General features: G+C 45.8%; 1 protein-coding gene across 1 annotated transcript in view; it reads left to right on the top strand.

The window, feature by feature from the left end:
* INPP5D (inositol polyphosphate-5-phosphatase D) overlaps positions 1 to 14219 on the top strand; it is a 147407-nt gene that overhangs the window by 64598 nt on the left and 68590 nt on the right. Inside the window, exons 4-5 of the mRNA XM_035306081.3 lie at positions 506 to 677; positions 5500 to 5640. Of these exons, the coding sequence (XP_035161972.1) occupies positions 506 to 677; positions 5500 to 5640 (313 nt within the window). The remainder of the gene's footprint in view (positions 1 to 505; positions 678 to 5499; positions 5641 to 14219) is intronic.

Below are 14219 nucleotides of genomic sequence, written 5' to 3' on the forward strand. Positions count from 1 at the left end.
AGGGTGCAGAGAGAGGGGACCAGGGAGAGAAGGAGGGGGCGCATGGCTAGGACTGCCTGCCTCCTGACCCCTGGTCCCCTCCCATGGTTTTGGCCAATTCTTGGAAATGGGCCGTCACCCCGTCCAGGGCTCAGCCATCACCAGGGACCTGTCTCAACCCCTGAAAGCCTGAGAGTTGGGCCCGTCCTGCTGACCTGCGTGCCGCTGCTGTCTTACTCTGTCCAAGGTCAGCAGCTGGGCAGGCCGTCCAGGCCATCCATGGATCAGGGCCTTCTGGCCCTGGCTGTTGGTTGCTGAAGCCATGGTGGGACAGACACTGTGCTCGCCAGGGCCCTGTGGCAGGAGGCTCTCCCTCCAGGAGGGAGTCAGCGAGGGATGGACACGGAAATGCAGATGGAGATCAGTAACCTGGGCCTTATGGCCTGGACCCCATGGGGCTGCAGTGAAGGCAGGGTTGCACGCACAGCGTCCTCACCAATGGCCTTCCTGCTGTTCTCTCTGGTAGAAAGTGTCCTGTCTCCACCCGAGCTGCCCCCAAGAAACATCCCTCTTCCTGCCGGCTCCTGTGAGGCCAAGGAGGCTCCTCTTTCAAACGAGAATCCCCGAACCACCGAGGCCAGTCGGCCGAGCCTCTCTGAGACGTTGTTCCAGAGACTGCAAAGCATGGACACCAGTGGGTGAGTCCCCACCAGGCAGGGGCCCTCGAGTCCAGCTGGGGCTTCATCTGCAGTGAGTCCAGCCCAGCCCTGGCTGGGTGGCTTCTATTTCCATCCTAGTTATGGGCCTGGTGACCAGAGGGGATGGGGAGGTCTCTGGAGAGGGACACTTGTCATGTTGCACATCAGAAGGCTCTGTACCATTGGCTTCAAGAAGGCTAAAGGTGGCCGAGCATGGTGGCTCACACCTGTAATCCCAGCACTTAGGGAGGCCGAGGTGGGTGGATCACCTGAGGTCGGGAGTTCAAGTCCAGCCTGATCAACATGGAGAAACCCCATCTCTACTAAAAATACAAGATTGGCCAGTTGTGGTGTGTATGCCTGTAATTCCAGCTATGTGGGAGGCTGAGGCAGGAGAATCGTTCGAACCTGGGAGGTGGAGGTTGTGGTAAGCCGAGATCATGCCACTGCACTCCAGCTAGGACAAGAAGAGTGAAACTCCATCTCAAAAACAATAAAAATAAAAAGGCCAAGGGCATGAGCCTTAACAGGAAAAGCGCTCCACGAGGGGCGGGAGGCACGCACTGTGTCCCCAGGCATGGCCCGGCATAGTGTAGGCACTCACTGGATATGTGCTACGTTAATTAGTAATTGATTAGTACCCGGTAAGCCCCATGCCTTAGTAAATTTAACGTTTTTTGTTTGTTTCTTTCTTTCTTTGTAAGAAGAGCTCCCCTGGCCTCCCAAAGAAATCTTAACGACAGGGCTGAAGCCACATTTCCAACTTGAGGCGTCCATCTGAGGCTGCTAGGGCTGCCTTTCTACTCTCTGACTTAGCAGAATATGATATAAATGCTGATGGGACACGTGTTCCTATTTCCACCTGGACATACCCATCGGGTCTTCCCTGGACTCTCCAGGTTGCGTTCTGTGCATGCTCCTTGAATTACTTATGCTGTTTATCAAATAGCTGAGTATCCAGTGTTGCTACTATGTTGATTGTCTCCATATATGTGTCTAAATAACAGACACTTTAAAAATATTCCACATAGGCCGGGCACAGTGGCTCCTGCTTGTAATCCCAGCACTTTGGGAGGCCGAGGCAGGTTGACCACCTGAGGACGGGAGTTTGAGACCAGCCTGACCAACATAGCGAAACCCCGTCTGCACTAAAAATACAAAAGTTAGCAGTGCGTGGTAGTGGGTGCCTATAATCCCAGCTACTCGGGAGGCCGAGGCAGGAGAATCGCTTGAACCTGGGAGGCGGAGATCAAGCAGTGAGCCAAGATTGAGCCACTGCACTCCAGCCTGGCTAACAAGAGGGAAACCATGTTTCCAAAAAAAAAAAAAAAAAAAAAAACCCACATAGCGCCCACTGTTTAGTTCCCCAGGGTTTCTGTTTCTTCCCAGGTTTAGATGCTGAATACAGTGGACTGCATGGGGAAGAGTTGGGGATGCCTCATGGTTCACATGCTGACCTCGCCTCCTAAGGCTCCTTCCTGTACCTCCATCTCCTAATCAGCCCCTCCACCCTGGGTATGGGGCTCTGCCTCAGTGGGGCCAGCCTCGGCGTGAAACCAAGCGTCCAGGCAGCCTTCCGGGAGGGGTTAGCATCAGGGCATGGGCTGAGGACTCATGGGCAAAGGTCTGCTTTTTCGATCTTTGCTTCTCATGGTGGTGGAACCTTCCTATAACTTCTGCTTGGAGATGGGAATGACTGAAGGGAGCATGCGCAGAGACCGAGGAAAGAGGCAACCCAGAGCTGCCCTCTGTTCTCAGGGCCAAGGAAAACTGGGACTCTGCATTATGTTTTTATTTTATCTTATATTTTTTGGGATGGAGTCACACACTGTCGCTCAGGCTGGAGTGCAGTGGTGAGATCTTGGCTCACTGCAACCTCCGCCTCCTGGGTTCAAGCGATTTTCCTGCCTCGGACACCCGAGTAGCTGAGATTATAGGTGCCCGCCATCATGCCCAATAATTTTTTGTATTTTTAGTGGAGATGGGGTTTCACCACGTTGGCCAGGTTGGTCTCAAACTCCTGACCTCATGATCCACCCACCTTGGCCCCCCATAGTGTTGGGATTACAGGCATGAGCCACCATGCCCAGCCAGCACTGTGTTTTAAAGTTAGTCTATTTCGCTTGTCAAGTAGCTTTGTACGTCGAGGATTGCCTTTTGATTATTTTTCTTTATAAGACAACTTGCACAGTCTTTCCTGCAAGTTAATTAGATCTCATCAGTTAGGTCTTAGTTAATAGGTTAATTGTTACATTTCTAAGTCAAATTAGCCTTCTCAAATAAACAGAATTTACATCTTTATGTCAACACCTTTCTACAGCAAACATTTTAACAAATAGAGCTGCCTATAACACAGACTCATGGTATCAGAGTTACAAGGCAATAGTCATTAGACCTGTTAAGATACATATTTTAATACAGGGGTCCTCAACCCCTGGCCTGTTAGGAACTGGGCGACACAGCAGGAGGTGAGTGGTGAGCAAGTGAGCATGACCACCTGAGCTCCGCCTCCTGTCAGATCAGCGGTGGCAATAGATTCTCTTACGAGCGTGAACCCTGTTGTGAACTGCACATGCGAGGGATCTAGGGTGCGTGCTCCTCAGGAGAATCTAACACCTGATGATCTGAGATGGAACAGCTTCCTCCCAAAACCATACCCTCATAGTCCGTCTTCCCCAAAACTGGTCCCTGGTGCCAAAAAGGTTGGGGACCACTGTTTTAATAGTATAGAAGAGATGTTTGTCCCTTTCTGTAAACAGACTCAGGCAGAAACTGGATTTTTATGATGTCAAGACCCAGAATAAATACAGATGAACGTAAATGTAAACAGTTGCTAACTTCTCAATCTAACAAGTGAAAATGGGTAAGCCAGTCCCCTCCAATCGTTTCATTTTGTTTTTGAGACAGAGTCTTGCTCTGTCATCCAAGCTGGAGTTCAGTGGAGTGATCTCGGCTCACTGCAACCTCTGCCTCCCGGGTTCAAGCAATCCTCCCGCCTTAGCCTCCGAAGTAGCTGGGACTACAAACGCACTCCACCACTCCCAGCTAATTTTTGTATTTTTAGTAAAGACAGGGTTTCACCATGTTGACCAGGCTGATCTTGAACTCCTGGTCTCAGGTGATCTGCCCATCTCTGCCTCTCAAAGTGCTAGAATTATAGGTGTGAACCATCGTGCCCGGCGATCCTGTCCAATCTTGAGAGCAAAGGTTTTTCATTCTTTCACAGATTCCACAGGAAAAGCTTTGTGGCCTTTAGTTTCTATTTGGTTACATATCAAGCCTGGAACAAAAATCTTTAAGTGTAGCTGGGGCAGTGGCTGACACCTGTAATTCCAGGATTTTGGAAGGCCAAGGTGGGTGGATCACCTGAGGTCAGGAGTTCGAGACCAGCCTGGCCAACATAGTGAAGCTACTAAAACAAAAATTAGCTAGGCATGGTGGCATACACCTGTGGTGCCAGCTACCCAGGAGGATGAGGCAGGAGAATCGCTTAAACTTGGGAGGCGGAGGTTGCAGTGAGCCGAGATCGTGCCACTGCACTCCAGCCTGGGCGACAGAGCAAGACTCTGTCTTAAGCCTCAGGTTTCTGATTTGTAAAACAGGAATAATTGGTAATAATATCTGAGTCATAAAATTGATTTGTGGATTAATGGAGAAAAATGAGCATAGAGCGCTTAGCATAGGGCCTCTGGCATGTCATGCTCAGGAAATACTTGCTATTATTACAATTTTCATTACTATGAGAACAAAGACTCAAGCGTTACCCAGAGCAAAAAGTGCTGGAAGATAGAATGCAGAGGTCTGATCCGACTTTAGGGGGCGCCCCTCGAGGGACTGGCCTGGGCTCAGTCTGTGCCTCTGCCACGAGGGTTGATCTGCACAGTGAGCAAATCCTGCTTTCAGCCCATTCACTCTGTACACTGAAGGGCTGGAGCAGATTCAGCACGGCAGTCAGCCACCTGCACTACCTCATCCTCCCATCCCCACCCCCATCACTAATCACTCAGACTCCCCTTTGGAGCCTGGGATGACTCCGCACCCTCCAAACACAGGGTCCTGGTAGCCTTTGGCTGTGAATTTGCAGTGTGTGCATGAGCTAAAGCCATTTACCATCTCTAGATCCCATCAGTCCTCAGATCCTATCTTCATGAGTAGACATTATAGGAAAACAATTCCACTATACACATTCCAAAGCTTTTGGTGTCCTTTTTTTCTTTTCTTTTTTTTTTTGTTTGAGGCAGTATCTCGCTCTGTCACTCAGGCTGGAGTACAGTGGCATGATCTTGGCTCACCGCAACCTCTGCCTTCCGGGGTCAAATGGTCCTCCTGTCTCAGCCTCCCAAGTAGCTGAGATTATAGGCACCTGCCACATGCCCGGCTAATTTTCGTATTTTTAGTAGAAACGGCGTTTCACCATGTTGGCCAGGCTGGTCTTGAGCTCCTAACCTCAGGTGATCCACCCACCTTGGCTTCCCAAAGTGCTGGGATTACAGGTGTGAGCCACCTTGGTCTTGGTCTCCTTTTTAAAGCATAACCATTTCCCAGACCCCCCAGCCAGAACCACTTCCTCCCAGCACCTAAAGGAGCTCATTGAGAGGCACCTTTCCTGCTGGGCCACCTCTTCTTGCTCTGACCTGCTAATCTACCCGGTCAGTGAGACCACAGGAGCCTTCATCCAGGTTTGCAAACGTTCTCCTGAAGGACCGTGTCCCCTTGGAGGCTCTGAGGATGAGGATTTGTTATTGTGGTTGCTGTTATCATTGGTGATGATGCTTAAAAGGAACAGGCGAGCATGGTTTGTTTCTTTTTTCTTTTTTTTCAGTCTTCCAGAAGAGCATCTTAAGGCCATCCAGGATTATTTGAGCACTCAGCTCGCCCTGGACTCTGAATTTGTGAAGACGGGGTCCAGCAGTCTTCCTCACCTGAAGAAACTGACCACGCTGATCTGCAAGGAGCTCTATGGGTAATGGCTGGCCCAAGGGGGTGGGCAGGTGGGGGCGGCCAGGTGGGGGCAAGCCACCAGGCGAGAGAAACAGCTCATGAGACTGACCTCCGAGATCTGCCTGGCAGAACAAATACCTCTGCCGCACTCACAATAATTGAGCTGGGAGCACAGCTTAGAAATCTCTGTGGGGTTGCTTGGAGTCTTGTTATCGTGGAATTTGAACAGCAGTTTGTGTGCGCTGCAGCTTTTTGAAACTCAAGTTAATTCGAGGCCAGTTGCTCTGGGAAGCGGATGGGGTGGGAGGACTTGGCCAGCCCTTTCTCACTTGCGCAGGATCCAGCTCTTAGGATTTTTGCTGCTGCTCTTGCACCTGACGAGCACAGAAAGGCACCAAGAGGAACTACATTAAAGTCAGTCTATTTTCTGTGTGGGTGGTTATGGCCCAAGATTTCCAGTGATGTCAATTTTTCAAAGTGAGATAATTCACCAAAACCTCAATTTTCTGATAGCCAATCCATTGAATGACCAACTGGTAAAAGTTCTGATTTCTTCTAGATTCTTTTGATTTTACATTTTTAAAATTTAATTGATGAAAGTTTATTTCAAGTTAATTACGTTTTAATTGTTAAAAGTGCAAAAGTAAGGCCAATATGCCATCCGAAGAATTAGCAAAGAATATTTTAAATGCTAAAAGCTTGAGAGAGGGAAAAACCATTCCAGAGCTTCTGAACCAAGTCACAAGGAACCAAAACAATCCTATCACAAATGCAAGGTCAGGCCGGGTGTGGCGGCTCATGCCTATAATCCCAGGACTTTGGGAGGCTGAGTCAGGCCAATCACCCGAGGTCAGGAGTTTGAGACCAGCCTGGACAACAAGGTGAAACCCCATCTCTACAAAAAAAAAAAAAAAAAATACAAAAAATTAGCTGGGTTTAGTGGCACACAACTGTGATCCCGGCTACTCTGGAGGCTGAAGCAGGAGCATCGCTCGAACCTGGGTGGCTAAGGTTGCGGTGAGCCGAGATCTCGCCACCGCACCTCAGCCTGGGTAACAGAACAAGACTCTGTCTCAAACAAACAAACAAAAAATGAAAGGCCAACATTTTGGTTGGAGAAATGGAATTTCATACTGGCAATGGTTTTTTAGTTTGTGCTGTTCTGTGTTTTATTACACATACAGCAGTTTCAAGATTCCCTTGTCAATTTCTCTGGGGCTGTATCAATCTTAGCGTAGTTAATATGCAGAAAAGAATCTTTCATCATCAGTAATCAAATTCTACATGCCTTTTAAAGGCTTTTAAAAGCACAATCGGTACATTTGGTAAATTTAAGAAGTAATATCTTTGACAAATCAAGCATTCCCCGAGTTGGCCAGTTGGGCTTAATTTCAGTGAATTAGTTTTCAACTAATGCTATTGTAGTTAATTGGTCCTGGAGCTATAATTTTTATAGACTCTCATGGAGGGATTTTGTTCCACTTGATGCTGTTGTTATGAATCACTTTATCACTAGAGAAAACACACATGGCACTTTCTTTTTGTAAAACATCATTTCACGATGCTGATATAACAAGCTCTTAGTTCTGCTTCAGTGGAGATTCTGTTCTTCCCTGTTTCCTTGTGAAGAAAGAAACATATTTAAGTCTCTCCATGAGGCTTCCCTCAGACTTCCTCAGACACTTCTGCCCGCTGATAGATTTCCCCAACACCACACTGCTACCTGGACCTCCCAGGGGCCAAATCATCTCATTACTGCAGCAGCAGCGGCAATTTCCCCAACTTGCCTTCCTCTCGGGTATATGGTGCCAGTGGAGAGAGCTTCCTTCAGTTTCCAGCTGCTCCATGACTCTATTTGGAATTAAAGACACTGTCATTCTCTAAATTTCCCCTGCACACTTGACTTTGCTTTCATAGATAAAACAGCCAGGCTTGGAGACTTGGTTAGCCTTGAAATTTTAGGAAATCGTAGAAAAAAACAAAATGATGCTTCCCATTTCTCCTGCCAGAATCCCTGCAGATTCTCATCCCTGAAAATATAAACCCTTGATTTTCAAACTGCTTATCAAAGCAATTGAAAGAGGTCTTCAATTCATTCATTCATTCATTGAACAAACATGTATCGGAGCCTCCTCTGAGCCCTGTTCAGGGTGCTGGGATGTAGCAACAGACACAATGCACAAGGCTCTTGCTCTTTTAAGCCCTTTTGGAGCTAACGTCCCAGTGAGGAGCACAACAGTAGATTAAGGATTCAAATAAACAAGAAATGTTTTTTTGAGACAGGATCTCGCTCTGTCCCTCAAGCTGCAGTGCAGTGGTGAGATCTCAGCTCACTGCAGCCTCAACCTCTTCGGCTCAAGTCATCCTCCCACCTCTCAGCCCCTACCCTTGAGTCCTCCCAGTCACTTGCTTCCCCCTGACCCCACTGGAGGAGCTGGGACTACAGGTGTATGTGACCGTGCCCAGCTAATTGTTGTATTTTTTGTAGAGATGGGGTTTTACCATGTTGCCCAGGCTGGTCTTGGATTCCTGGGCTCAAGCAATCTGCCTGCCTCGGCCTCCCAAAGTGCTGCGATTACAGGCATGAACCACCATGCCCAGTTCAAACAATAATTTTAGTAAACATCATGATAAGCTAAAACAGGATGATGCGGGGAAGAGGCATTGGGTGGGAGAGTGCCAGCTTCCTTTAGGGGTGAAGGAGGTGACAGAGCTGGGACTTTGGTGACAAGAGGGAGCTAGCCACTGTGATTTGGTAGAGGGACATTAAGCACAAAGAACAAAGGTCCCGAGGCAGTAAGGAAGACAGCCCGCTCAAGGAACAGGAAGTCTGTGTGGCAAGTAAGTGTTAGGAACAGAGGTGGGGGAGAGGCTGGAGTAGCGTGGCCAGAGTCACCAAACAGAAGCAGGCTGCCCAGAGAGGTGGAATTTTAGGTCAACAGCAACTTCTTTAGTATAAGTATATACCATGTAATACTGGAATATACTCATGCTAATAGATTATTCATTGTTTATCTGAAATTCAAACTTCACTAGCTGTCTTGTGTTTTACCTGGTCACCCTAGGCAGGAGCACATCACTCAAGGCCTTACAAGGCCCTGTAGAACTTGTGCAGGGCTGTGCCATGATCTGATTCTGGGTGGTGGAGGATGAGTCCCAGGAGCCACTGCCCAAAGCAGGAGATCAGCCAGGAGTGGCTGTGGTTGTCCAAGTGAGACAGGATAGCAGCCTATGAGGAAGGCGGCAGGCAGAGGCAGGGGTCCATGTCTGTTTTGCTTCCTGCTGAGTCCCAGGTTATACACAAGCTCGGGGATATGAGCCTCAACAGATATCAGGTAAATGACCCAGTGGCTGGGGGTGTGCAGGTGCTGAGAACTGGTGTGAGCTGGGACATGTGTGCATGGTAGAGGTGTCAGGCTTGCTGCCTGATTGGCTGTGGGGTGAGGGGAAGATGAATTGAGGGTAACCCTGGATTCCCAGTGTCAGTGGCTGAGTGGATGCTGATGCCAGTTCCTGAGATGGGAAAGTCAAGGAGGAGGAGGAAGGAGAGGGTGGTGGGAGGAGAGTTCTGGGCTACATTTGACTTGAGGGGCCATGAGGCATCCGAGTGCAGTCACCAACCACAGAGCTAGTGCTAAGAAGCTAGGACGCATATCGCAATATCCCATCTGTACTAAAATTACGGAGAGTTAGCGGGGCATGGTAGCAGGCATCTGTTGTCCCAGCTACTTGGCAGGCTGAGGCAGGAGAATTGCTGGAACTCAGGAGGTGGATGTTTCAGTGAGCCGAGATCGCACCACTGCACTCCAGCTCAGGCGACAGTACGAGACTCCGTCTCAGAAAAAAAGAAGCTGGGACGTAGGGGATACATTTGGGGAATCACTGAAAACTGGGGGTAAGGTCACAGCAAGTGAGAGTGTGGGCAGAAGAGAAAAGGCTCAAGATTTAGAGGAGGAATCTAAATCCCCGCATCATCCTGTTTTAGCTTATCATGATGTTTACTAAAATTATTGTTTGAACTGGGCATGGGGGTTCATGCCTGTAATCACAGCACTTTGGGAGGCTGAGGCAGGCAGATTGCTTGAGCCCAGGAATTCAAGACCAGCCTGGGCAACGTGGTAAAACCCCATCTCTACAAAAAATACAACAATTAGCTGGGTATGGTCACACACACTCAGGCTCAAGATTTAGAGGAGAAGGAGGAGCTGGGAGGGGGCTGAGAATGACATCAGTGACATTCAGGTCTATTTTCTCAGATCCAAGTGTGAATGAGAAGGATGTAGAGCCCCGAGGAGTGAGAAAAAGTGCCAGAGTCTCCTCTGCAGAAATACTGTGATGCTGCCCTTGTGCAGGTCTCATGTAAAGATCTCTGCAGTACACAGAGTCAGGGAAGATCTGCAACCCCAGGTTAGGTTCTCTAGAGCCGGACAGAAACTTTTCAAGAGAGAGAATAAGGGAACCAGAGACTGGAAACATTTGGTAACACCTGGAATGGAGACACGGAAAGTGGAATTTTGAAATAAAAGATCAAAGATCCAAATATCAATACAACATCTATTACATGAGAGCAGGGTAAGATTTTTAATCAACAAACCAAAACCAAAAACACTTCATTACCGTTATATCCGCTTCACTGCAGGCCATAAAATAAGCCCATAGTTTTCCAGTCAAATTTCAGAAATTAAATCACAAAACAGTAGAGTGTCAGAAACATGTATATCAAAAGCATGAAAAGATGAAACAAGCATAGATGAGGGATGTGTCAGAAAAATGGGCACTCTTTGGAGACAGGGCTCAGAGATGCTACCTGTAGCTGGTAGGATAGGTTCTTGAAGAAGCAGGAAAAAATTGCTAATCAATGTATACAATAAAAAAATTTCCAGGCCTACAAAAGAGCTAAATCTAGGTATTAAGAAGCTCCATAATCATCCACGTAATACAACAATCAAACAGCAACACTTAAACTATTTTTTTTTTTGAGTCAGAGTTTCCCTCTTGTCACCCAGGCTGGAGTGCAATGGTGCCATCTAGGTTCACTGCAATCTCCACCTCCCAGGATCAAGCAGCTGTCCTGCTGATATTACAGTTGCCAGCTATCATGCCTGGCTAATTTTTGTATTTTTAGTAGAGGCAGAGTTTTACCAGGTTGGCCAGGCTGGTCTCAAACTCCAGACCTCAGGTGATCCACCTGCCTTGGCCTCCCAAAGTGCTGGGATTACAGGTGAAAGGCTGGAGTGCAGTAGTGGGATCATAGCTTATCCATCCTTGAACTCCTAGGCTCAAGTGATCCTCCCACCTTTGACTCCGGAGTAGCTGGGATTACAGACGCATGCCACCATGCCCAAATAATTAAAAACAATTTTTCTTTTCTTAGAGATCAGGTCTCACTATATTGCCCAAGCTGGTCTCAGACTCCTGGGCTTAAAGCCTTGGCCTCCCAGAGCTCTGGAATTACAGTTTTGAGCCACTGTGCTGAGCCTGAATCTCTTACAATGTTTCTAAATGAAAAGGAAAGAGAACTTCAACGGATAGATTGTTGCAAACAGTGTCATAGCTTTAAAATGGTCAATATTTAATATTATTCAAACTCCTTGACAGTATAATAAAGATTCTGAAGCAGTGTCTCCAAGGAAAAGGCTACTGACCTGGGAAGGCTCAGCCTAGATGTCATTTAAGAGCATAAAGAGTCTTTTTCAGAAAATTCTTAAAAATTTACCCATCAAATGCTCTACTCAAAAGGAATCCAAAAATTGTTTTTCAGAAATTTTATAGTCCTGGTGATCTTAAAAACAAGAAGCCTGCAACTTACTGAGCAGCAATATATGAATATACTCAGAGCAGAAAGTGTTCATTCTATACTCCCATAACACACCGCGATGAAAATAGAAATAAGTCACAAAACTAGCCACAACCACCCAACTACCTGTACATTTTTAAATCACCTTCTAAATTACAGCCAAATTAAGAAAACTGACACAATAATACATGGGGTAGGTGTGGAGGCATAGAGTGGAATAGTCAAACCACTGCATAGCAGAACACGATGTGATGCAGCCAAAGCATTATTTAGAAGAAAAACCATAGCTTTAAAAGGTCTATTATTAACAAGTAAACAGAAGGCTAGGTGTGATGACTCATGCCAGCAATCACAGCACTTTGGGAGGCCAAGGTAGGCAGATTACCTGAGGTCAGGGGTGTGAGACCAGCCTGGCCAACATGTGAAACCCCGTCTCTATAAAAACACAAAAATTGTGTGTGCCTATAATCACAGCTACTCAGGAGGCTGAGGTAGGAGAATCACTTGAACTGGGGAGAAAGAGGTTGCAGTAAGCCAAGAGCATGTCACTGCACTCCAGCCTGGGTGACAGAGCTGGAGTAAACAGAATAACAAGTCAAACGTACAAATGGAGTCCAGATTGTAAGTCTCTTGAAGACACCATGGGTCATGTCCTAATCCCTTTGATATTTCCAGGACCCAGCAAAGTTCATTTTAACCCAGCAGAGTTAATCCAGGACCCTGAAACGTTAATTTATTCAATATTCGTGAACAAAGATCAAATGTGTACCAACTACGTGCCAGGCACAGTTCCAGGAGCTGGAGACAGAGCAGTGAATAAAACAGAATCTTTAAGAAATCTCTGCTGAGCAATAACAGCAACCAGAAAGGAGAAGAAGAGAAGAAGATGCTAAAAATAAAAACAGATATGTCAGGAAAAACAGTCAATTAAGACGTTTTAACACTAGAAATGTCAAAGGATATCTAATAATCTGCATTAAAGATTTGCAAAGCACTAAATAGTGTACAGTTGTGTAGCTACAAATCTTCAAGTTATAATTAAATGGAGCAAATACTTTACATAAAATATAAAACGTTAAAAGTACCAGGAGTATCCTTTAAACTTTCAAGGAAAAAATAGTGAGCATAAGGTATAGATTATTCCTGAATGACAAGAAAGTCATCTAATTCACTCTTCAAGAAAAGTATGATTCAAATCCAGAAGCTAATCAAGATAGCCTGAAATAACACTATCTCCAATTTCACTTATTAATATAAATGTAGATTGTTTAGTAACATCCCAGTAAATATAATTTGGTGACATGAAAAATGCAGGCTTTATCTAGGAGGCTTAATCACTCCAAAGGTGAATCAACAAAAACAAAACACTAGAATTTTGCAGTAGATTGAAAGATTTAGGGAAACCATTTTAGATAACATTTTAAATTTATCTCTAATTTTTAAAAATTATTTTTTAAAAAAAGGAATAGAGGGATACTTCCTTAGTAATGCAATATGAATTGATGTAAAACTAATTAGTTGCAATTTATAGGAAAACATTAAAATCATTCCATTAAACTTTTTTTTTTTTTTGGAGACGGTAGAGTCTGACTCTGTCCCCAAGGTTGGGTGCAGCTGGGATTACAGGTGTCCGCCACCACACCTGACTAATTTTTGTATTCTTAATAGAGATAAGGTTTCACTATATTGGCCAGGCTGGTCTTGAACTCCTGACCTCAGGTGATTTGCCCGCTTCAGCCTCCCAAAGTGCCGGGATTACAGGCATGAGCCACCGAGCTTAGCCTGAGATACTATATATCATCTGATTTTTAAATACTGTATGAGAAATTTTTGCCAAAGCAATACCAAAAAAAGAGGCAAAAAATTGGAGAAGCAAAAATAAAGGACATGAGGAAGCATGAGAACGTTTCTTCTGAGTCCGTAGTTCTGGGTTCAGAGACTCTGTATGTGCTAGACAGAAATAGAATGGGAATCTTGAGGAAATTAACTTAAGGGGAACAAGGAGGGAGGTGACTGTCTCTCTGGGAGGTTCAGAAAGACCAAGCAAGGGATCTAAGCCTTCCCAGCTATCCCTGGGGCCAGATCGACTGCAGGACCCAGCCCTGTTCACCTTTGCTTCCTTAGGGCTGCAGCTCAGCCTTCAGAGAAAGAGGAATATTCCATGGCGTATTTAGCCATTTATGCCTCATTTTCCATTATTGGAACGCTAAGCATGTGGGAGTTATCTATATCCTAAAGCTCAACGTCATCACCAAGGTCTGATTGCAAAAATTTTAAAAATTGCAACATTAGGCATAAATGGGTTAAAAAAAAAGTTCTAAATGAGGTAAGGAATTAAACCCAGAGAACAACAATAATGAAAACCCTCGTCTATAACATGATTACTCAAAGTTAGAAAACAATTTAAAATGAGCAAATAATTGCTCCCTAGTAAATATCAATGAAAAAATATTAACTATGATAAGTAAAAATTGCCAAGAAAAAAATGAAAACTTGAACAATAAAAAATTGCGTATTATTTAATAATGAAGTCCAGGTCACCTAGGATTAATACAATGTAATGAGAATATATTATTATATGATATACATTATAAGCCAAGCGCAGTGGCTCACTCCTGTAATGCCAGCACTCTGGGAGGCTGAGGCAGGCGGATTACCTGACGTCAGGAGTTCAAGACCAGCCTAACCAACATGGAGAAACCCCATCTCTACTAAAAATACAGAATTAGCTGGGTGTGCTGGCACATGCCTGTAATCCCAGCTACTAGGGAGGCTGAGACAGGAGAATTGCTTGAACCTGGGAG

The sequence above is a fragment of the Callithrix jacchus genome, chromosome 6 (genome assembly GCF_049354715.1).
Source record: "Callithrix jacchus isolate 240 chromosome 6, calJac240_pri, whole genome shotgun sequence".
Classification (NCBI taxonomy): Eukaryota; Metazoa; Chordata; class Mammalia; order Primates; family Cebidae; genus Callithrix; species Callithrix jacchus.